The sequence below is a fragment of the Pristiophorus japonicus genome, chromosome 26 (assembly GCF_044704955.1).
Source record: "Pristiophorus japonicus isolate sPriJap1 chromosome 26, sPriJap1.hap1, whole genome shotgun sequence".
NCBI lineage: Eukaryota > Metazoa > Chordata > Chondrichthyes > Pristiophoridae > Pristiophorus > Pristiophorus japonicus.
Genome location: NC_092002.1, coordinates 15,404,274 through 15,429,674, shown reverse-complemented (window position 1 = coordinate 15,429,674; position 25,401 = coordinate 15,404,274). Strand labels below are relative to the sequence as shown.

Sequence of the window (25,401 nt, the reverse complement as noted above, 5' to 3'; positions counted from 1 at the left end):
GTATCAGATGATGAATGAAGAAAATGCAATGGATGTAATGCACATAAACTTTAGGAAGCCTTTGATGAGGTACTACACAGGAGATTACCAGAGAAGGTTAAGGGAATGGAATTGGGGGAGGATAGCTTAATGATTTTAAACATTGGTTATAAGGGAGAAAAAAATTGCAACAAAGGGCTGTTTTTCCAGAGTAGTTGGAAGTGGGTGGTGGAATCTTATAGGGTTCGGTTTTGGGGCCACTTCTAGTCGCTGTAATTCAATGATTCGGATATAGGGGATCTAGAACAAGTTACAAGATAAAATGTGAGCAATTTCGTATAGAGTGAAGGAGAAACTTCTTTGCAAGGAGAGTTGTGAGCAACATAGAAACATAGAAAATAGGTGCAGGAGTAGGCCATTCGGCCCTTCTAGCCTGCACCGCCATTCAATGAGTTCATGGCTGAACATGCAACTTCAGTACCCCATTCCTGCTTTCTCACCATACCCCTTGATTCCCCTAGTAGTAAGGACTTCATCTAACTCCTTTTTGAATATATTTTGTGAATTGGCCTCAACAACTTTCTGTGGTAGAGAATTCCACAGGTTCACCACTCTCTGGGTGAAGAAATTCCTCCTCATCTCGGTCCTAAATGGCTTACCCCTTATCCTTAGACTGTGTCCCCTGGTTCTGGACTTCCCCAACATTGGGAACATTCTTCCTGCATCTAACCTGTCTAACCCCGTCAGAATTTTAAACGTTTCTATGAGGTCCCCTCTCATTCTTCTGAACTCCAGTGAATACAAGCCCAGTTGATCCAGTCTTTCTTGATAGGTCAGTCCCACCATCCCGGGAATCAGTCTGGTGAACCTTCACTGCACTCCCTCAATAGCAAGAATGTCCTTCCTCAGGTTAGGAGACCAAAACTGTACACAATACTCCAGGTGTGGCCTCACAACTGTAGCAACACCTCCCTGTCCCTGTACTCAAATCCCCTCGCTATGAAGGCCAACATGCCATTTGCTTTCTTAACCGCCTGCTGTATCTGCATGCCAACCTTCAATGACTGATGTACCATGACACCCAGGTCTTGTTGCACCTCCCCTTTTCCTAATCTGTCACCATTCAGATAATAGTCTGTCTCTCTGTTTTTCCCACCAAAGTGGATAACCTCCCATTTATCCACATTATACTTCATCTGCCATGCATTTGCCCACTCACCTAACCTATCCAAGTCACTCTGCAGCCTCATAGTATCCTCCTCGCAGCTCACACTGCCACCCAACTTAGTGTCATCCGCAAATTTGGAGATACTACATTTAATCCCCTCGTCTAAATCATTAATATACAGTGTAAACAGTTGGGGCCCCAGCACAGAACCTTGCGGTACCCCACTAGTCACTGCCTGCCATTCTGAAAAGTCCCCATTTACTCCTACTCTTTGCTTCCTGTCTGACAACCAGTTCTCAATCCACGCAGCACACTACCCCTAATCCCATGTGCTTTAACTTTGCACATTAATCTCTTGTGTGGGACCTTGTCGAAAGCCTTCTGAAAGTCCAAATATACCACATCAACTGGTTCTCCCTTGTCCACTCTACTGGAAACATCCTCAAAAAATTCCAGAAGATTTGTCAAGCATGATTTCCCTTTCACAAATCCATGCTGACTTGGACCTATCGTATCACCTCTTCCCAAATGCACTGCTATGACATCCTTAATAAACGGTCCTGCTAAGCTATGCAGACGCGGCCAAGGCCGCTCACCGGCTTCACAATGGAAATAACAGCGCATGTGCAAGAAATTGAATGGGCCAGGCAGCACATTAAAGGCGCCGTGCACCCCAAAAAAATTGCAGGGAGCATTGGTTGTGAGGCTGTGGAATTCACTTCCAGGATTATCGGTTAAGGCAGCAAGTATGTCAACATTAAATATTACATTGGATTGGTGGATAAAGGAATGTGGGAACATGGTAGGTAAACGTGATTAGAACTATTTACTTGTGTGGAGGGTAAACACTGACATAGATATATTGGATGGGCTGAATGGCCTATTTCCGTGTTGCAACTTCTATATATTTCTTTCGATTCCACATGAGAAAAGACAGAGGTAAGGATGGTATTACGGTAACCGTACATCAGTGCTTGGTCAGTGACTTGTGCTTACTCCAGTATTGTGTGGAGAATGGTACCATTCAAAAAAAATGACAAAAACACACACGGTTGTCATATCCAACAGACTTAATACAAGTTGGATGCAAGCGCTGTCTGAGCACTGCATTCATTCTTTTGATAGAGATAGTTGTAAAAGTGCTTCCCTCTAATGTTATCTCTTTCTTCAATAATGCAGAGGCTGTTGTAAGCAGTGGAAGAGTTGAGAAATCCCCTCATGAACAGGAAATCAAGTTCTTTGTCAAGGTAAATATGAGAGCTTTACTCATCCAGAGCTATTTATAATAGCAGTGATGAGCCCAGTAGCACATTGTGTTTGTGTAATAAGTAATAAACTAGATTGTTATATGGATTAAAAGGGTGTTTCATTAAATTAGGCACTGTGCTTTACTTAAGCTTTGTGAGTGCCCTCTCATGGAAGCAGATCTTGTGTCTTTGGTATTATTGATCATAACAACAACAACAACTTTATTTATATAGTGCCTTTAACATAGTCCCAAGGCGCTTCACAGGAGTATTCTGTGATAAAAAAATTTGACACTGAGTCCCATAAGTAGAAATTAGCACAGGTGACCAAAAGCTTGGTCAGTAAGGAGCGTCTTGAAGGAGGAAAGAGAAGTTGAGAGGCGGAGAGGTTTAGGCAGGGAGTTCCAGAGTTTGGGGCCGAGGCAACAGAAGGCACGGCCACCAATGGTTGAGCGATTATATATGCTCAAAAGGGCAGAATTATAGCAACGCAGACATCTCATGGGGTTGTGGGGCTAGAGGAGATTCAGAGGTAGAGAAGATTTGAAAATAAGGATGAGAATTTTGAAATCGAGGTGTTGCTTAACCGAAAGCCAATGTAGGTCAATGAGCACAGAGGTGATGGGTGAGTGCGACATGGTGCGAGTTAGGACAAGGGCAGCCGAGTTTTGGATCACCTCTAGTTTATGTGGAATAATGTGGAATTCTTGAAAATTTTAATGCATTCTCACTACAGTAATTATAAAACAACAGTGCAGCTTGTCTCCTCGTTATATTGGTATCTCACGCTTTGCTATCAGGATATGATCAGTAGCAATAAATATTTCCTGGTTAATGAGATGTTACAGTTTCCAGTACAGGATTTGTATTGCCAACTCAGAATCACAAGTACATTATAGAACTGCAAAAACATTGCACTAGAAGCTGGCTCCGCCCACAAAGCTGACCACGTTCCCAGAATAAACTAATCATTATTGCGAGTTTCCGTGTATTGTGTTCCGAACACAGATGAGGCTGCACACAGGGAGGTTAAAGTAACAGTGACCTCAGTCTTTATTAAGACACTCCCAAGTGAGGAACAGGCCTTGGGGACCGGCTTATATTCAGTGCTCCCAAGGGATGCTGGGATCCCTTGGGACTTCAGGGAATGCGCTCCCTGGTGGCGGAATATGCTTTACAGATACACGACATCACAACGCGCCCCCCCCATAAAGTCAAAGTGAAAACTATTTACAAGGTGAGGCGGTCGGGAGCCTTTCTTTCCCTGGTGGACCGCCTCGGTACAAATGTCTGTTCTGGTGTGTTGGCTGCGCCCTCGCTGGGCTGGCGTGTTGTTGGCCCTGCAGGGCTGCTAGGTGAGCCTGGCCTTGCTGGGCTGTTGGGCGTGATGGGTTCAATTTCCTGGTCCGGGGTGGTGTCGTTGATCCTTTGGGTGTGTGTTGTTGGCTCGAAAAAGGTGGTGTCTGCTGTGGGTTGTTCAGGGCAGTCTGTGAACCGCAGCCTCGTTTGGTCCAGGTGCTTCCTGCAAATTTGTCCATTGTCTAGTTTGACTACAAACACCCTACTCACTTCTTTAGCTATCACCGTGCATGCGATCCACTTGGGACTATGTCCATTGTTTAGCACATACATAGGGTCATTCAGATCAATTTCCCGTGACACAGTGGCGCGACCATCGTTTACATTTTATTGCTGCCGCCTGCTTTCTACCTGATCATGCAGGTTGGGGTGGACCAGCGAGAGTCTGGTTTTAAGTGTCCTTTTCATGAGTAGCTCAGCCAGGGGCACCCCTGTGAGCGAGTGGGGTCTCGTGCGGTAGCTGAGCAGTACTCGGGACAGGCGGGTTTGGAGTGAGCCTTCTGTGACTCGTTTAAGGCTCTGTTTGATTGTTTGTACTGCCTGCTCTGCCTGCCCATTGGAGGCTGGTTTAAACGGGGCCGAGGTGACATGTTTGATCCCATTGAGGGTCATGAATTCTTTAAATTTGGCACTGGTGAAACATTGGCCGTTGTCACTGACCAGTATGTTAGGCAGGCCATGGGTGGCAAACATGGCCCTCAGGCTTTCAATGGTGGCAGTGGCGGTGCTTCCCGACATTATTTCACATTCAGTCCATTTTGAAAAAGCATTCACCACCACCAGGAACATTTTACCGAGAAACGGGCCCGCATAATCGACATGGATCCTCGACCATGGTCTGGAGGGCCAGGACCACAAACTTAGTGGTGCCTCTCTGGGCGCGTTGCTCAACTGAGCACACACGCTGCATTGCCGTACACAGGACTCTAAGTCAGAGCCGATACCGGGCCACCACATGTGGGATCTAGCTATCGCTTTCATTATTACTATACCCGGGTGTGTGCTGTGGAGACGAACGTCTCCCTGCCCTTTTTTGGTAGCACTACGCGGTTACCCCGCAACAGGCAGTCTGCCTGAATGGACAGCTCGTCCTTTCGCTGCTGGAACGGCTTGATTAGCTCTTGCATTTCAACGGGGATGCTGGCCCAGCTCCTATGCAGTACTAGGAACAGTAGAGGAACTTGGCTGGTCCAAGTCCTAATCTGGCGGGCCGTGACAGGTGATTTATCATTTTCAAACGCTTCCATGACCATCAACAAGTCTGCGGGCCGCACCACCATCAACAAGTTTGCAGGCTGCACCATTTCCACCCCCGTGGTAGGCAATGGTAGCCAACTGAGAGCATCCGCATAGTTCTCGGTGCCTGGCCTGTGGTGGATGGTATAGTTATACAGTGAGAGCGCGAGTGCCCACCTTTTCATGCGGGTGAGGCATTAGTATTTATCCCCTTGTTTTCAGCAAACAGGGATATGAGGGGCTTGTGATCGGTTTCCAGCTCAAATTTGAGGCCTAACAGGTACTGATGCATTTTCTTTACCCCGAACACACACGCTAATGCCTCTTTCTCAATCATGCTGTAGGCCCTCTCGGCCTTAGACAAGCTCCTGGAGGCATAGGTGACGGGCTGCAACTTCCCCGCAACGTTAGCTTGTTGTAATATACACCCGACTCCGTACGACGACACATCACGTGCTAGCACAAGTCTTTTACACGGGTTGTACAATACAAGCAGCTTGTTGGAGCATAAAATGTTTCTGGCTTTCTCAAAAACAATTACTTGGTTTTTTTCTCATACCCAGTTCTCACCTTTACGCAATAACTCATGTAGGGGCTCTAAGAGGGTGCTTAATCCCGGTAGGAAGTTTCCAAAATAGTTGAGGAGTCCCAGGAACGACCGCAGCTCCGTGACGTTCTGTGGCTTGGGCGCGTTCCTGATAGCCTCTGTCTTGGCATCTGTGGGCCGAATGCCGTCCGCCGTGATCTTTCTCCCCAAAAACTCCACTTCTGTTGCCATGAAGACGCATTTCGACCTCTTCAGCCGCAGCCCTACGTGATCCAGTCACTGGAGGACCTGTGACCAACATGTTGTCCTGAAAAACCACTGTGCGTGGTACCGACTTGAGTAGGCTCTCCATGTTTCACTGAAAGATTGCTGCAGCCGACCGAATTCCAAACTGGCATCTGTTGTAAATGAACAGTCCCTTGTGCGTGTTGATGCAGGTGAGGCCCTTTGAAGACTCCTCCAGCTCCTGTGTCATGTAGGCCGAAGTCAGGTCGAGCTTGGTGAACGTCTTGCCTCCTGCCAGCGTCGCAAATAGGTCGTCTGCCTTAGGTAGCGTGTATTAGTCCTGTAGCGAGAAACGATTGTTACTTTATAATCGCCGCAAATCCTGACCATACCATCACTTTTGAGTACTGGAACAATCGGGCTGGCCCACTCGCCAAATTCCACTGGGGAGATGATGCCCTCGCACTGCAGCATGTCCAGCTCGATTTCCACTCTCTCCCTCATTGTGTGAGGTACTGCTCGCGCCTTGTGGTGAATGGGTCGTGCCTCTGGGATCAAGTGTCCAGTTCAATGGCTACGGGTAAGCCATTCAATTTTACATTTAGCATTATAGGTGGACATTTCGTCGAAAATATGTGCACCCTGTGTACTTCAGCATCTGCTTCCTTCTCTGAGGCTCAAAATTGCTTTGATCCACCATGGACCGATCTTCCTCTGCTACGTGGTGGTTAGCAGGTTTTGCTCTTGCAAACATACCCTTTGAAGCGGCATGAATAGGCTGAATGAGAGCCTCCACAACACCAACATGGTGTGAATTGCCTTGCATTCATCCTTTGTTGCGGACTCTGAGTCATCTGGGTCATCTGACGTCTGCTGGCAGTTGCAGACTTGTGGTTTCTGCCCTGTACATTTCTGCTCGCAAACACAGTTCCAGTTATTTTATGAACATTGCTAGCACTTGTGTGCTGAAAGATTTGTTTGGTGTTATCAATGGTGGACATAAACGCCTGTGCTATCGCAATGGCCTTACTGAAGGTCGGTGTCTCTACAGTCAAAAGTTTTCGTAGGATGGTCTCGTGACCAATGCCCTTTCAAAAAAGTCTCTGAGCATCTGCTCCAGGTAGCCATCAAACTCACATTGTCCTGCAAGTCACCTTAGCTTGGCGACGTAGCTCGCCACTTCCTGACTTTCAGATTGCTGGCACGTGTAGAACCGATACCTCGCCATCAGCATGCTCTCCCTTGGGTTAAGATGCTCCCGAACCAGTGTACACAGCTCCTCATACGACTTATCAGTGGGTTTCACCGGAACCAGAAGATTCTTCATGAGGCTGTAGGTCGGTGCCCCGCAGACCATGAGGAGGACCGCTCTCCTTTTTGCAGCGCTTCATTCTCGTCCAGCTCGTTGGCTACAAAGTACTGGTCTAGCCGTTCGACATAGGCTTCCCAGTCCTCACCCTCCGAGAACTTCTCCAGGATGCCCACAGTTTGCTGCATCTTTGCATTGGATTCATATTCTTGTCGCTAGTTATTGTGTTCCTCACACAGATGAGACTGCGCACAGGGAGGTTAAAGTAACAGTGACCTCAGTCTTTATTAAGATACTCCAGAGTGGGGAACAGCTTATATACAGTGCTCCCAAGGGATGCTGGGATCCCTTGGGACGTCAGGGGATGCGCTCCCTGATGGCGGAATATGGGAGTGCATACTTTACAGATACACAACACTGTGAATTGCGCCCATTTGTCGGCCTTCAAGGAGGCTCTTAAAATTGAGCTTTTTCTTCAGGCATAAGGGCACTAATAGGCATGTTTTAAAAGTTTTTAAATATTTTTTTAATTCACTAAGAAACTGACAACTGTACACCAATATAACTAGTAAATGGATCTGCATACTTTTTTTTAAGTAATTCTCGGTTATTTAAGATCAGGTTGCTTACAAGTGGTGGATCAGACATGGATTAAAAATGTTTATTTTTTGTGATAAACCCATTTTCAGATAAACTAATAAAATCGTTACAACTCTTAAATATATCAAGGAATATTTTATAATGTGAAGAACATTTTTTAATTACATTCTAAAATTCTGCCCGAATGTGCTGTTTCATGGAAGATTTTACTATCGCCGATATGCAAATGAGTTCGAGCAGAAACTTGAGCAAAAGAAATACTGCCGAACTAGCTGAATTTTGAGCGCAATTTGTGCCTGGATCGCAGATTGCGCCCAAAGCGGAAACTTTTAGCTAATCTCAGTAGATGTTCATAGAGTTAAATATTTAACAATACTTCAAAAACAAATCTAAAACTTGTTTGCACAAGCCTGCCTTATGGCAAATCCTTAAAATCAGCAGAAACATTTACATTGGTGCTAAACAAGTACTTTTATAGAACAAATCTTGCATAATATTTTTACCAGCGAATGTCATGTACGATAGTATTTGAGTGTAGTTGAAGATATGTTGACATAGATGATGTATTAGTTCATCCACTGTCTGGATGCATATTGAAAGATATATTGATCAGTCAACTAATTGCTCAGCTCATTAAAAATGGCAGTTCAATGTTGAAACTATTAATGCATTAATTTTTGTTCCTCAGGTTTTACTCCCTTTGATAAATCAATACTTCAAGAACCATTGCTTATACTTCCTTTCTACTCCAGCGGAGCTCTTGGGCAGTGGAGGGTATGCATCAAACAAAGAGAAGGAAATGATAGCCAGGTATGTGCTATAGGTGATGATGCAAATTAAATAGCAATATAATTGTTTCAGTCAGCTAAATAAACTCGAATCATTGTGGCTAATAATTCATCAAGCTTTCTTTCTAAATCCTTCTTCTTTAGAGCCTCCTTCAACTATCGGGTTGACTCAAAAAAAAAACACTGCGTTTAATTCTTGTTGATACTGCACAGCATTCCATCTGTACCAGTGACACTTGAAACTGGAGTCAGAAAGTCATTGGAAATGTTTACTTTCACCTGTTTTGATCAATTTATCCAGCAAATGCCTTCAAAGCTGATCAATATCCCCACACGATTATCATGTAGATTCAAAGTCAGATGGCCTGACACTTGAACAATCGGTAGCAATACAAATGGTTTAACTACCATGCTGCCAGATCCCCAAATTCATCGAATCATAGAATAGTTACAACACAGAAGGAGGCCATTCGGCCCGTCGAGCCCGTGCCGGCTCTCTGCAAGAGCACCTCAGCCAGTCCCGCTCCCCCGCCCTTTCCCCGTAGCTCTGCAAACTGTTTTCCTTCAGGTACTTATTCAACTCCCTTTTGAAAGCCACAATTGAGTCTGCCTCCACCACCCTCTCAGGTAGCGCATTCCAGATCCTAATCACATACTGTGTAATAAAGTTTTTTCTTATGTCGCCTTTGGTTCTTTTGCCAATCCCCTTAAATCTGTGTCCTCTGGTTCCCGACCCTTCTGCCAATGGGAACAGTTTCTCTCTACTCTATTCAGACCCCTCATGCTTTTGAACACCTCGATCAAATCTCTCTCAATCTTCTGTTCTCTAATGAGAACAATCACAGCTTCTCCAGTCTATCCATGCAACTGAAGTCCCTCATCCCTGGAACCATTCTTGTAAATCTTTTCTGCACCCTCTCTAAGGCCTTCACATCCTTCCTCAAGTGTGGTGCCCAAAATTGGACACAATATTCCAGTTGAGGCTGAACCAGTGTTTTATACAGGTTCATCATAATTTCCATGCTTTTGTACTCTAAACCTCTATTCATGAAGCCCAGAATCCCGTTAGCTTTTTTAATTGCTTTCTCAACCTGCCCTGCCACCTTCAACGATTTGTCCACATATACCCCAAAGTCTCTCTGTTCATGCACCCCACTTTAGGATTGTATCCTTTAGGTTATATTTCCTCTCCTCATTCTTTATACCAAAATATTTCACTTCACATCTTTCTGCATTAAATTTCATCTGCCAGGTGTCCACCCATTCAGCTGGTCTATCACTATCCTCCTCACTGTTCACTATACTTCCAAGTTTTGTGTTATCTGAAAATTTTGAAATTGTGCCCTATACACCCATATCCAAGTATTAATATATATCAAGAAAAGCAGTGGTCCCACTACCGACCCCTGGGGAACACCACTCTATACCTTACTCCAGTCTGAAAAACAACCACTACTCTCTGTTTCCTGTCACTTAGCCAATTTTGCCACTGTCCCTTTTATTCCATGGGCTTCAACTTTTCTGGCAAGCCTATTATGTGGCACTTTGTCGAATGCCTTTTGGAAATCCATGTACACCGCGTCAACCGCATTGCCCTCATCAACCCTCTCTGTAACCTCATCACAAAACTCGATCAAGTTAGTTAAACACAATTTGCCTTTAACAAATCCATGCTGGCTTTCCTTAATTAATCCACACTTGTCCAAGTGTCTGTTAATTTTATCCCTGATTATTATTTCTAAAAGCTTCCCCACTACCGAGGTTAAACTTGATTATTTAACGACTACATTTATACTACAACTGACTCCAGATTCAGACTACAAGTTCAGACTGGTACAAAGTGAACCCGCTTTACATTGATGCTATGGTTATAGTGTAAATGTAACCTAAAATAGAATCACCATGGTTGATTGGAAAAAAAATGGAAACTGGAATTATAAATTAATTTGGCTAATGTGACAAACAATAAATTTTCACACAGACAGATTATAATTGAATCTACTATTTTCCATATTTTGCAATGTACTCCACAGTTTTAAGTAGTCTTGACAGATTATGTCTTAATAAATTAGCATTAGTTACATGTTGGTCATTAATCTTGTGGTGAGGGTGGTATGATGCATGTGTTGTTTGGAGCACGTGTTGTCTGCCATGACCCTTTCCTACCCCACCACCCACAGAACAAAAAACCCATCCACTCCACACTGTAAATTGGATCAATTTGGAACTTTGAGGCTGTAATCTCATTATGGGATTCAGAATATGATTATTAATTGCTGGAGGGCACTCATGAGGTATGACATCATCTGAACTTCTTGTTCAGATTTCTGCCTGGTAATCATTCCCAGCTATTCATTATTCTCCATTTAATGAAAGGCTTTTGTGTGAGCTTTTGTTAACATGAAGTTCCTCATAATTAGAGGAATGTGCTGTCATCTGTCTCTGTTCATCATAAATTATATGCAGAAGGACTTCTATAGTTATCCTCCAATGAATTACTGATCAGATTTGATGAGTTTTAACAGATGCACTTGGAAAGCTGGGAACTGAATTTGACAAACATCACTCAGACATTCCAGTAAATTAAACCAAGCTACGGATGTTATTAATTATGGTACTGTACTGTGTCTCACAGATACTAATCATACTGCAGAGTACCAGTAATAATTCTGTCATTTTCCTGGTTATAACACTTTTTCTTCATCTACAGATCACTTTAACACTATGTAGATTAGCTCCATTCCATGAGGAAAAATTTTCTCAGTTCACTCTTTGTAGTGAAATCATCAGCATGTTTGCAATTTTTTTACAAATAGTACACAAGTGAGTTCGTCAAGTCCCCCCGCTGCCCCGCTCCCCATTTGCCTTAATCATAAAAAAAAATTAATTCATGCACTATTATAATAATTTACACCCATACCAGTGCATCTTCCACAGCTTACTTGAGTCTATCAAGTTAGTCTATGAGGCAAGGTGCAGACAGATCTGAAGCTCAGGATAAAGCAAAGCCGCGCCTCATGGTCTTGAGACGAAGCAAGCATTGAGACTGGGCCAAGCCTGGTGTGGGCAGAAATTAGGCTGAGGCCGGTGGGTATAAGCTAAGGCTCAGGGCAAGGTCTGGGCTGTGGTTGGAAGGAGAGAGGACTGTGACTTATGACTATGTTCCATTCAACTTTGCCATGTTCCATTCCTACAGCCAAAGTTTTCCAAGATGGTGGTAGTCTGTAGCCCTCCTCTGTACCCGATTTGATGAGTTCCAGATGCATTCTGAAATGTAGTTGAAGAATGTGATTGGTAATTCAGAAAATAACAAAACTGAGGGATATAATTAATTAGAAATTAGAAGAACACAAACAATCCAAGAAGTAAAGTAGATGCAGATACAAATAATATAAAGAACAATACAACAGCTAGATAGATCTGCACTTGATCATCTGAAACCAAGTTGCAAACTCAGTTGCAGATTATGACCCTGTCAGAGAATTTTCTTAAGTCTTTTTTCTTTTACTAGATCATAAATTCTCGCAAGTCTGTATATCAAAGTACAAGGACTATAAGCACCCGCGCTATTCTTTTCGCATACCTCTCGCTCAGTTTGCTCACGCCCTTGTAACGGTGATCTGTTTCATCAGGGTGAATCATGCCTTCTTCACGGTCAAAGGAGGCACAGTTCTCCAAGGAATCCAGCTTCATCAGAATTTACTTTTGGTTCTTCCCCTCGATGTATTCCTCAAGAATGGGGAGCCTCCCCAGATTAGAAGTCGGCCCAAAGCACTTGATTCCTTTATTCCCTGAAATGAGGCTAACTAAAGATTGCCTTTCCTTGAAACAGGTTTTCAAAACTTCTGTTTCTTTATGTTAGTACCACAAATTCCCCACATTCCATAGAAGGGTCATTTGACTGACCAAGAGAATCAGGAAAGATAAATAGGTTAGCTTAAATCTCTTAAGCAAGCACGAGGTTCCCCAAACCAGTCTTTCCATCAGGTCACAAACAGGACCTTCACTCAAAGGTGGATCTCTGGATGATCAAATTGTGATGTTTTAGAACTTGAGAACTCAGTTTTAGGCTACCTGTCAATCATAAGAACATAAGAAATAGGAACAGGAGTAGGCCATATGTCCCCTCGAGCCTGCTCCGCCATTCAATAAAATTGTGGCTGATCTGATAATGGACTCAGCTCCACTTCCCCGCCCGCTTCCCTTAACCCCTTATCCCCGTATCGTTTAAGAAACTGTCTGTTTCTGTCTTAAATTTATTCAATGTCCCAGATTCCACAGCTTCTGAGGCAACAAATCCACAGATTTACAACCCTCAGAGAAGAAATTTCTCCTCATCCCTGTTTTAAATGGGCAGCCCCTTATTCTAAGATCATGCCCTCCAGTTCCAGTCTCCCCCATCAGTGGAAACATCCTCCCTGCATCCACCTTGTCAAGCCCCCTCATAATCTTATACATTTCGTTAAGATCACCTCTCATTCTTCTGAATTCCAATGAGTAGAGGCCCAACCTACCCAATCTTTCCTCATAAGTCAACCCCCTTATCCCCGGAATCAACCTAGTGAACCTCCTCTGAACTGCCCCCAAAGCAAGTATATCCTTTCGTAAATATGGAAACCAAAACTGCACGCAGTATTCCAGGTGTGGCCTCACATAGCTGTAGTAAGACTTCCCTGCTTTTCTACTCCATCCCCTTTGCAATAAAGGCCAAGATACCATTGGCCTTCCTGATCACTTGCTGTACCTGCATATTATTCTTTTGTGTTTTATGCACAAGTACCCCCAGGTCCCGCTATACTGCGGCACTTTGCAATCTTTCTCTATTTAAATAATAACTTACTCTTTCATTTTCTTCTGCCAAAGTGCATGACCTCACACTTTCCATTATACTCCATCCGCCAAATTTTTGCCCGCTCACTTAGCCTGTCTTTGTCCTTTTGCAGATTTTTTCTGTCCTCCTCACACATTGCATTTCCTCCCATCTTTGTATCATCAGCAAACTTGGCTACGTTACACTCAGTCCCTTCTTCCAAGTCGTTAATATAGATTGTAAATAGTTGAGGTCCCAGCACTGATCCCTGCGGCACCCCACTAGTTACTGATTGCCAACCAGTGAATGAACCATTTATCCCGACTCTATGTTCTCTGTTAGTTAGCCAATCCTCTATCCATGCTAATGTATTACCCCCATTCCTCAAGAATGGGGCGCCTCCCCAGACTAGAAGTCGGCCCAAAGCACATTGATTCCTTTATTCCCTGAAATTAGGCTAGCTAAAGATTGCCTTTCCTTGAAACAGGTTTTCAAAATTTCTGATTCTTTGGGCCCAAGTTTCCACACGCGCCTAGAACGGCGCAGTCCCGACCTGGACGCCCGTTTTTCGTGCCACAAAGTGCGCCTAAAAAAATCCTCGGTATTCTCCACCTCCCTGCAGGTCCTCTGGTCCTCGGCGCAGCGCAGCATGAGTTGTGGGGGGGCGGAGCCAGGTCCCTGCGCTGAAAACAGTGCCGGGACCTCTGCACATGCACGCTACAGTGGGCACGCAAGTGCAGTAGCTCCAGGCGCCGAACTGTGTGGGAGGGGCCCGAAGCACGCAGCCCCTAGCCCTGACCGAATGGCCTCACTGGGGCTGCGTGAATAAGGCTCCTCCCACGGCCAGCTCCTGTTTCTCCCCCCCCCCTCCCCGCCGACTAGACCCGACACTCGCCCCCCCCCCCCCCCCCCGGACTGGACCCGATTCCCGCTCCCGCTCCTGCTCCCACCCCCCGGACCCGACCCGCGCTCCTGCTCCCCCCCGACTGGACCCGACCCGACTCGACTCCCGCTCCCGCTCCGCCCCTCCCCTGACTGGACCCGACCCGACCCCTGCTCCCGCTCCCCCCCCCCCCCCCGACTGGACCCGACCCGACCCCTGCTCCCGCTTCCCCCCCCCCCGACTGGACCCGACCCGACTCCCGCCCCCCCCCTCCCGACCTGGCTCCGGCTCCCGCTCCGCCCCCCCCCCCCCCCTCACCGACTGGACCTGCTCCCCCCCTCCCCTGACTGGACCCGACCCGACCTGTGCTCCCCCCCCCCCCAATGGACCCGACCCGACTCCCGCTCCCGCTCCGCACCCCCCCTGACTGGACCCGACCCGACCCGCGCTCCTGCTCCCGCTCTCCCCCCCCCCCCCCCCCCCACCCTCCCCGGACTGGATCCGACCTGACCTCCCCCGACCTGACCTGACCTCCCCCCTCCCCCCCATCTTTCTCCCTCCCCCCACCCCCCCCTCTCTCTCCCTCCCCCTCTCTCTACCTCCCTCCCCCCCGACCCGAACCGAACTGAACCTCCCCGACCCGACCCAACGCCACCTACCTGTAAATCTGATGCTGGGGACGGGCCCTGCCTGAAGTCTCGGGCCGGCCCGTTCAGCCTCCGGTCCCGAAAGGCATGCCTGAAGCACTTTCACACAGGTAGGAAGATGGTTTATTTAATCTTTTCTTTGCTTATAAATGTTTATTCAGGTTGGATTTATTTGTATAATATTTGTATAAGTATAAATAAGGATTTATTATAGAATTTAATGACTTCCCTTCCCCCCCCCCACCTCGTTCTGGACGCCTAATTTGTAACCTGCGCCTGATTTTTTAATGTGTAGAGCAGGTTTTTTCAGTTCTACAAAAATCTTCACTTGCTCCATTCTAAGTTAGTTTGGAGTACGTTTTCACTGTGGAAAATTTGAAATCAGGCGTCAGTGGCTGGACACGCCCCCTTTTGAAGAAAAAATTCTGTTCCAAAGTGGAACTATTCTACCTGACCAGAACTGCAGAAAAAAAAATGTGGAGAATTGCAATTTCTAAGATAGTCCGTTCTCCACCAGTTGCTCCTAAAAATCAGGCGCAAATCATGTGGAAACTTGGGCCCTTTATGTTAAATACAGTACAGTACCACAAATTTCTCAGAACTTTGCTGTATGTATTTCTTTATACCTTCAGAAGATCCAAGAGGACAGGGTATGAGAAAAGTTCATTATGTCCAGATGTCCTTAATACTTATGATTCACTTTGTCCATTTTCCAAATAGGATAATTTATTTCTTTGAACTGGGAGGTAGAGTCTTGCAGTCATATCTGATTTTATGGTTGCAGAAAAACTAAAATATTCAATACTTATGGTGAGATTATCATAGTGACAAGGAATGTGGTTTGCTTCAAAAAATTATGAAATAGGCTTGCTCTTTGGTACTGTTATTATGGAGTAGTCAGTGTTGTATGGGATTCTGTGTTTGAGTAGTTTGGTAGGATCTAACAAGCTCAGATTGATCAGAGTGCAGATAGTGGCTTTTCTTAGCTCATTATCTCATGTAAAAGACTGCAACATCCCTCCCAAGACTCCACGCATACTTGTGCTTTAAATTACCAATGAAAGAAGACAGACAACTCTGATGGCTTTTGTCTCTGCAAACAGGATCAGTGACTAGCGTAATAAAAAATTAATCTGTGGAGAGAAAGCAGAGTTAATGTTTTGGGTAGATGACCCATCGCGCAGAGATCTCGGTGACTAACGAGTCTTTTGGTCAGCCATCTTTACTTCACAACTTGTATTTATATAGTGCATTTAACGTAATAAACGTCCCAGGCGCTTCACAGGAGTGTTATCAAGTAAAGTTTGACACCGAGCCACAAAGAGATATTAGGATGGATGACCAGAAGTATGGTCAAAAAGATAGGTTTTAAGGAGCGTCAGGAGAGAGAGAGACAGAGAGGTTTAGGGAGGCAGTTCTGGAGCTGAGGGCCTAGGCAGCTGAAGGCACGGCCGCCAGTGTTGGAGCAATAAAAATCGGGGATGCGCAAGAGGCCAGAATTGGAGGAGCACAGAGATCAGGGTTCTAGGGCTGGAGGAAGTTACAGAGGTAGAGGTTCCTTTTGAAGACTTGGCTTTACCCTAGGTCTCTGTCCAGTTAATTTTAGTTTTGGTAGACCTTCCGCCCTCTCTCTCTCCACCTCAAATTAGAACTGGAATTCTCTCAGGACCATTGCATACAATACCTTTGTGTCTATGTAAGATATTTTGTCAAAGTCCAAACATGTGTCCCCTTGTTTTCACCTTAAGAGTATCCAATTTCCTAGTAACAGGTAGTCAAACAGTTAATCAAGTACATGGTCAATGGGGATAGTTCTGTAATCCCACATTCCCAATGTGGAATTTTGATCACAAGGAGCATGGGTCAGAGTTGGGACTGTAACATTGCAGCTCCGATTCCCTGACCCACATTTCCTCTGAGCACAGCTTCCCACTGCGAGCGCAGAATTGCTCCTAATTGACAGGTTGAAACTCTGCAAAGTCGTTAAGTATTCCATCAGAACAGTTGTTATTTCATGCACCAGTTCCATACCAATCCACTTTCAGACATGTGCAAATGCCACAAAGTGCCATTTGGCCACTACATTAAGCTGAAGTATGTGGATCTTTCTCTTTTGTGAGCAGAATACTGGCAGTGAGCCTTTATCAGATAGATTTTATACTGGGCATTTGAATGCAAGAATCTTCCCACCTGAAAAGGCACTACAATGTTGTAGTTAACCTATCTAAATTGAGGATATCTAAAAGTAAAGGAAATAGGTACATCACCTTATGATTCATCCACTCTTGTTCTGTATTATGTGTAAAATGATTTTGTTCTGGTGTTGGTAACCCCTTTATTATTGTTCTTTTTTAATGCCCTTGCTTAACAGTTACCGGAGTATTGGGAAACCGATGCTATTCCTGAAGTTTATTCTCATACATCTAAACCAGTTTGGTGCAAATCTGTAGCTAAAGAGTTCTTATTACACAATTTTTATTTTCTCTTTTCTATTCAAGTTTTCTACTTGCTAATTCTTTGCTGAAGGCATTCATGCTTGCTGGCCAACATTCCAAGGGTGCCAGCCAGCCTGTAGCACCTCAGCAATTACTCGTGTGACTGTCAATGTCGACAGGCTTTTGAGCTTCAGGGTACATCCCAGCTGAACTTGATCCTGCCCACATGTGCACTTTCAGCAGAGGCACAAACTCTGGTTAAATAACTATTACAATTGAACTTCACACTTCAACCTCAAACTCCCCTTGAATATTTTTATTAATACTCTCCACTTCTCTCAATTTACCCTTTGTAGATTTTGCCATTTGAGTCTATGTCCTCTGGTACTATCAGGGTTTTCAGTACAAATGGAAAATATTGTCAGTTTTTTGGTCTTCTGATTCACAGCAAAAGACTGTGGGTAGGGGGTGTTGGGAGAGCGAATGTAGCAAGGTATTGTGTGCTAAAGTGACACAAGAAGAAAAGGTGGTTTGACAAAAGGGTAAAATGTGGCTGTGACTGCTATTTTAAAGTAGTTATACACTAATCCCTAGGTTTGTGTGACACTGGAGCTGTTGCATCATTTGAACCATAAAATATATATACAGACAACTCTCAATTATCCGCACATTGATGCAACGGGAAACCATTGCAACAGGATTTAAAATTTCGACCTGGGAAGGCATCAGGCCACTGACATCGGAGTCCTTTCGGCCCGGGAAGGCATCGGGTTTTAACTTTATAATGTCAATTGCTCTAATGGAGAAATCGTTTATCTGGCATAGCCAAATCCCCGAGTGACCCAGATAATCGAGAGTTGCCTGTTAAATAAAAAGGAATAGGTAAAATGTTGAACTATGAAATAAAACCAGAAAATGTTAGAAATGCACAGCATCTGTAAAGAAAAGAGATAATCTAATGCCCTTCATCAGAACTTTGAGTTATAAGAGTCTTTTGAAGTTAGATGGTTAATACAGTATAGAAAAATACAGTTATTTGAAAAAGAACATTAAGCTGTCAAAATCTATAATGAACAGTCACTGTGGCCAATATTTAAAGATGCATTAAGACAAAACAATCCTATTTTTTGCTGTCAGTTTGGGAGTTGGGTTCAAATCTCAAAAGTAAAGCAAATCTTATTTTTGAGTTATACAAGAAAGCTAAAAGAAACTGCAAAAATGAATTTTAAGATTGGATATTTTTATGAAACATTTGTTTTCGGGATGAGTAAATCTTACCCTGTCTTGGGCTGATATATGATGTGGCGTAAAAGGAGCAACTTTGTCCACTTACTGGAGGCTTTGTACCTTGCAACTAAAGGAAAATACATGTCTCGAGCTAGCCAATTGCGCCACATTGTAGATCAGCTCAGCCTGATTTGCTACAGGCTTCTCTCATTGTTAATTCCTCTCTGATGATAAATAGCTACTGCCTGTTCTTACATCTTCTCACTTCTTTTCTTCCTCATTGTTTCTCTGCCTCAGTATCTTCTGCAAACTCGCAGCTTTGATCAGACATAGAGTCTCCCTCTTTGGTAAGCAGCATGGAGTGTTGGAGCATAGTGTTACTTTCTGAAGCTTGTACTGTTCAGTCATGCTGTCTTTCTGTCTGTAGCTCGGGGTTTTTTTTACTTTCTACGTAAAACTTTACTTTTCTCCAATGGAAATGTTGCAATAATATTGTGTTGAAATAATGATTTGAAATCTATTGTGTAGAATATGTAGTGTACTTGTACTTCACCTTTATCCTCTTCAGCGCATTTTATGTTGGCCTTTTAATTCAGCTTCTAGGAATCCAACATTGAACAATTAAGCCATTACATTTGTGAAAGGAGCCTGGCAGCAAACCCTTAGACTCAGTTTTCTCAAATTAAAAGATCAACATAAAAGCAGCTTTTGTTTCACTCCAAAACTCTCAAGAAAGCTTCATTTGGGCTTTAGCTTCTCTGTTTCTTGTGCCTCATTGTCTCAGTTTCTAAACAAGTGTTTAGAAGGTGTTAATTTTATGCAAGTATCCATCCTTAGCATATTTTCTCATTTTTGTGTGCTTGTATTACAGTGTGCCTGTACAGACACATACAGACACGTACAAATACTGTACTATGCTACTTAACTGTTTGGTGCCGTGTGCAGCTAAATGTGTCATTATGGCGTGGACATATGTGCCCAGCTTAACATTTTTCTTTAAACAGTAGGAATGTTATTTCTAACTTATAAAGCAAGACAATTGTATGTAAGTGAATAATACTTTGTTCCTCATACTAAGGAAAATTAGTCATTTCAAATTATCTGTGAGTGTATCTATATACAAGTGTCTGTACACTTAAAATATATATAAAAATATAAAATGTGCTCTGGGACTGGGAGAGAAGTTCATGTTCCATATATGCTTCAGAACTGTTACAAGTTTTAACTTATTGGAAGAGGAAAAAAGTACTTTTTAAAAATAATTTAGGGGTAGCCCAGAAGATCACTAAATTGATTAGCTACAATCAATAAGAAAATTGATTTTGAATCTCATCCTGTTGAGTAAGCAGGTGTATTATCTGAGTAGCATAGCAAATGCAACAACTAGTGTTTGACAGTATTTCACATTTGTTGGGCTTTATGAATATTTCTATTATGACTGACTGACTAAAATCTAGATTATTTTTGATGAAAATGAATATATTAATCATTATTTGCAAGAATGGGCAAGACAGGAAAGTGGTGCAAAGTAACACATTTTATGTGATTCATCCAAAGAACGGAAACTTCAACAAAACATTCCCTCATACACCCGAGGTGAACTACAAAGCTTTACTCTTACTATTCCTACCACTCCTATGTGGTGCAATTCCTCTGACTTCAATGAAGGTAGAGACAGGCTGCTCAAATCCCTGCCCTGGTTGCTGAGGTGCCCTTGGCCGATGACATCAAGGTTGTGGAGTCCAGGAGGGCCATGCCAAAAACAGCTCCACCTGTACCTGCACCTGTGCAGGGGCAGACTCGGTCATCAGGACAGGAGGCAGCATGTCTGGTACTGACTGAGGGGGGCAACTGGTAAGAAATGGGAGTACTTTGAGTGGAGTCCCCACTTCCATTTCCCCTTTCACTATCATTCATCTCGTGAGCCAGCCGCAATTCACTGCTACTATTGTACTGGAGAGCAGGTCCGTGAGTTGCTGTAAGGCCAAGACTAAGGTATATGTCATCCTATTTAAGGTGGCAGACATGTTGGCATCCAGAGTGTGCACGGCCGTGGTCAAGGCGTGCATGAACTTGTTTTATTGTCCGATTAATGTTCCACGGAGTTGATCACTCTGTCCACGCAAGAAGATATTATCGCAATACCCTATGACATCAACTCACTCATGCTTGAGGCAGACATGAGAACATAAGAAATAGGATCAGGAGTTGGCCATACATCCCCTCGACCCTGCTCCGCCATTCAGTAATGTTGAGTCCTTAACTCTTAAACATAATCACACGAGGCACGTACTGCAGACACAGTCACTCTGTGACCTTCACCTTTATTACCTGAACCAAGGAGTGCTGGCCCTGCGAGGGACCTCCCCTTATATACCTGAATCTCCAGATAAGGAGTGTCTCCCACAAGTACACCCCCTGTGGTCAAGGTGTGCATTTCTAGTAAGTATGTACAGTATGTAGTAGTTACATGAGGGTTACAATTGTATAAGGGTTACAATAGTATGCTGGTTACATACATGACAATTAAGATCATGGCTGATCTGATCTTGGCCTCAACTCCATTTGCTGCCTGTTCCCCATAACCCTTGACTCCCCTATAGTTCAAGAATCTGTCGATCTCAGCCTTAAATATATATTCAATGACTTAATTGCCACAGCTCTCTGGGGTAGATAATTCCAAAGATTACAACCCTCTGAGAGAAGAAATTCCTCCTCGTCTCCGTCTTAAATGGGCATGACCACATGACTCCTCCATTCCCTCTGTAATCATGGACATTGAGCTTGGAAGACCTTGTCAGTTTGCAGATGACACTAAGCTGAGTGGCAGTGTGAGCTGTGAGGAGGACGCCAAAAGGCTGCAGGGTGACTTGGACAGGTTAGGTGAGTGGGCAAACGCGTGGCAGATGCAGTATAATGTGGATAAATGTGAGGTTATCCACTTTGGTGGCAAAAAACACGAAGGCAGAATATTATCTGAATGGGGCAGATTAGGAAAAGGGGAGGTGCAGCAAGACCTGGATGTCATGGTACATCAGTCATTGAAAGTTGGCATGCAGGTTCAGCAGGCGGTGAAGAAGGCAAATGGTATGTTGCCGTTCATAGCTCGGGGATTTGAGTATAGGAGCAGGGAGGTCTTACTGCAGTTGTACAGGGCCTTAGTGAGGCCTCATCTGGAATATTGTGTTCAGTTTTGGTCTCCTAATCTGAGGAAGGACGTTCTTGCTATTGAGGGAGTGCAGCGAAGGTTCACCAGACTGATTCCAAGGATGGCAGGACTGACATATGAGGAGAGACTGGACCGACTGGGCCTGTATTCACTGGAGTTTAGAAGGATGAGAGGGGATCTCATAGAAACATCTAAAATTCTGACGGAACATGCAGGAAGAATGTTCCCGATGTTGGGGAAGTCCAGAACCAGGGGACATAGTCTAAGGATAAAGGGGTAAGTCTTTTAGGACTGAGATGAGGAGAAACTTCTTCACTCAGAGTTGTTAACCTGTGGAATCCTACCGCAGAGAGTTGTTGATGCCAGTTCATTGGATATATTCAAGGGGGAGTTAGATATGGCCCATACGGCTAAAGGTATCAAGGGGTATGGAGAGAAAGCAGGAAAGGGGTACTGAGATGAATGATCAGCCATGATCTTATTGAATGGTGGTGCAGGCTCGAATGGCCTATTCCTGCACCTATTTTCTATGTCAGTACATCACACATTTTCTGGTGCTCCTCAATGATTATCCTTTTCATTGGCTCCAAGGATACAGTATCTGTGTCCAGCTGGACAGAGCTTGGAGAGTGCTGCTTCCTCCAATGCGAACTCTCCAAAATTTTCTCTGTCTGCTCTTGCTCACTTGTGATGTGTGAATCACCAAGTGAAAGCCCAACTATCTCCCAACTATCTCCCACCAAAGTGCGAGTATCTGAGCTGGTGAATGGCAAGCATGAGTCCACCCTCAGAAGGAATCAGCTACTCTGAGGATTCGTTGTCCACCAAGTCCATGGACATCTGCTGCAATCGTGAAGATCTTGTTTGAGAGAGAAGATGTGAATTAGTATTGGTAAGGCAAGAATGTTGCAACTTATCATTATGACGTTGATCATATTTCACTCGCTGCTGAAATCAAGTCAGTATGACTTGAGTATTGTATGAAGGTGTGTGCATTATATTTAATTCTGTCACGGGTAGCTGGGAGGACCCCCTTGCCCAGTTGTAAGATCTGTGGAGGCCCACCTCTGGTTCTCTCCCTTGTGTTTTGCACTCTCTTCTCTTGCAATGAGGAAAAGAACAGACCTATGAGTGACTGTAATGGCTTGTGTTAACCCGATGGATGGAGTGCATTTGGTGAGGGTGACTATCGGAGTGGCATCGAATTGTATAAGGATGAGGGTGGTGGCAGTGGTGGATCGATAAATGGGGATGTGAGAAAGTGCATAGAAAGAGAAGGATGGATGCACTTGCAAGGAGTGATGTGATGGAGTCGGCTTGACAAAGTAGTGAGGAACTGGGGTGATGCACACAGCAGGATATAGATGAATATGCAACTTTACTCACCTTTTCTGACCTGATTAGATCATTAAAGCGCTTTCTGCACTGAATCCTGACGCGTGATACAGTGCTCCTGCTGCTGATGTCCTGGGCCACCTCCAGCCATGCCGTCTTTGTGGCAGCAGCATGTTTCTTCTTCCCGTTGCCGGGAAAGAATAGCTCTCTGCGGCTTCTCACTGCCCCAGCGGTGCATCAAGGGAGGTGTCATTAAATCGGCATGCCCATCCTGAATCCATTGTTTTGCTTCCAGCTCCCAACTCCTCCAAATTCCATCTGGAATACTGGAGTTGAGATCATGTAATGCAGAGCCGTCAAACCCAGAAATAAAATAATAATGATGTGCCTGCGGTAAAATGCCACAGTCAGGTGCGCTGAACTTCTGGAATTCCTACGTGATATAGGACCCCGCCCTCCCCAGACTTCCAACACACCTTAGAATTAATATCGAGGCCAAAGTCTTAAAACTTGAGGCTCAAGCAGCCATTTCCTGTGATTTGATAGCTTAAATAATTCAATTAGTAACTTAATTAGACTTTGGAGGTACTTTGAAACCAGTTTGTTTTGGTATTAACACTCTGACTTTCATGTAAATATATGCTGTAGTGGGCATTGTTGCTTTAATAAATGTCACTCCTCCAGCCAAATCAACATCAGGTCGTTTCAGAGTTCCATGTATCATCTTCTAAACTCTCAGGGTTTGATTGGGAAAGATTTTTTTTCCTCCATGGAGAAACCTAAGTGACGAGCCAAGGCTAATAGTGCAGGACACTACCAAAAGTGAAGAGTAGGAGATAAAAATTACACAAATCAAGAAGCAGTGAATAAGTGAGAGCATGTTACATTTTAAGAGCCAAGGAAGAATGGAAGAAGTAGGCAAGGAGTGTCCGTTTTGTGGGGAGAGCGGAGTAGGACAACATATCAGAGCAGAAGCTCAAAGGAGAGATTACCATAATAGTATGAATAAAATAAAGTCCAGAAGGTTTGCAATGGAGAGAGAGATTGAAGGTAACAGGCAAGAGAGGGATTGGTTGTAGGGAAAAAAACATTCTTGTGTCCTATCAAAGATTATGAAAGGTGCTAGGAGAACCTTCCCAGATATGGGAACAATATTGGACAGGTCTTATGGAGAGTTAAGAGTTAATAAGAAAAACACAAATCTTTTTGAGGCAGATTTGATATAAAAGAGATGTGGAAGTTCCTTTCAAGGGCACAAAGCATTGGAATTGATGGACAGAGCTTAAAGTGGAGGAAAGTCCCAATGAGAGAGAGTACAGCATTGCAGAACAGCTGAGTGGATGGGGAAAGAGAGGGGGGAGCCCTAAAATAATCCATTTCACATGCACAGATCTTTAGGATATTAAGAAGAATATTATTCGGGCTAGAGGCATTGTGGAAGTCCAGAGAATGAAGGATCTGACAGACCTGGCTGAAGATGAAAAATATTGCTTCATTCGACGGTCAGAGTAAAGTGAAGGAGGGAGATCCATCAGGATTATAGTTCATCAAGAGAGGTTAGGGGAGAAAATTGAGCCAAAACTTCAATTTTCACTTTCGGGTGAGCTGGTAACCAAACCATCAGGATGGAAGAGATGGAAAGGAGAATTCTGGCAAAGGATCAGAGGAATGATTGCTGGAGGGGCTGCAGACAGCATATGACACTTCTTTTCAAGCAAGTTACATTTAGCAGCTCTCATGGTATTATGAATGCTTTTATGAAAAAATTGCTTTCCTCATCTAACTAGGGTGGCCTCCAAAGTCAGTTTTTTTTTCTAATTCCAGTGTATAAATGAGTGAGAGAGTTAGTTTACTTGCGTATAGTGAGATCTTCCTCATTTGCTAGATCTGAATTGCATTTAAGCCTCATCTTTTCCAACCCTGTTTTTTTTTCTTTCTGACCTGGTTTATCATTTTGGGTGTAATGTTTTGCCTAGAGTATTTGGTGTGTCGTTGCCTCTCTCAGATGAATTGAGGTCTAAATCCAAACAAAGGAAGTTGGCTGGGGAAAGATTATATGGTTTGTACAGCTAATGCCAGGATGTTAAAGTCTTAAAAGTCCCATTGTCAATAATTCCTCCATGCGGTTGATATATTTATTTGTATATTAAAGTTGATCATATTCAAAGAACGAGAACAACTATGTTTAAGGTGCATAGTCTAATATTCTTTTCCTTTTTTAATTCTACTTAAATAGTTGGTGAATCAGTCAGTTCATAGACAATTGAAATAACACAATTACTAAAACATCCGAAAGTAATGATCATATTTCAGCTGATAATTTCTCTCTCTCACTATTGGGTTTGATACCTGTCCTCTTATTAATGTTCTTAACCTTTACAATTTAAAGAACAAATGTGCATTTATATGACTTTGGTTTAGAAGTGACTACACTGTT

General features: G+C 43.9%; 1 protein-coding gene across 5 annotated transcripts in view; it reads left to right on the top strand.

The window, feature by feature from the left end:
* The window catches only part of LOC139239218 (ryanodine receptor 1-like), a 506,468-nt gene that overhangs the window by 304,353 nt on the left and 176,714 nt on the right, over positions 1-25,401 (top strand). For all 5 annotated transcript variants that reach the window (XM_070867899.1, XM_070867895.1, XM_070867896.1 and 2 more), the window contains exons 59-61: positions 2,327-2,394; positions 8,359-8,480; positions 18,758-18,807. In XM_070867899.1, the coding sequence (XP_070724000.1) occupies positions 2,327-2,394; positions 8,359-8,480; positions 18,758-18,807 (240 nt within the window). The remainder of the gene's footprint in view (positions 1-2,326; positions 2,395-8,358; positions 8,481-18,757; positions 18,808-25,401) is intronic.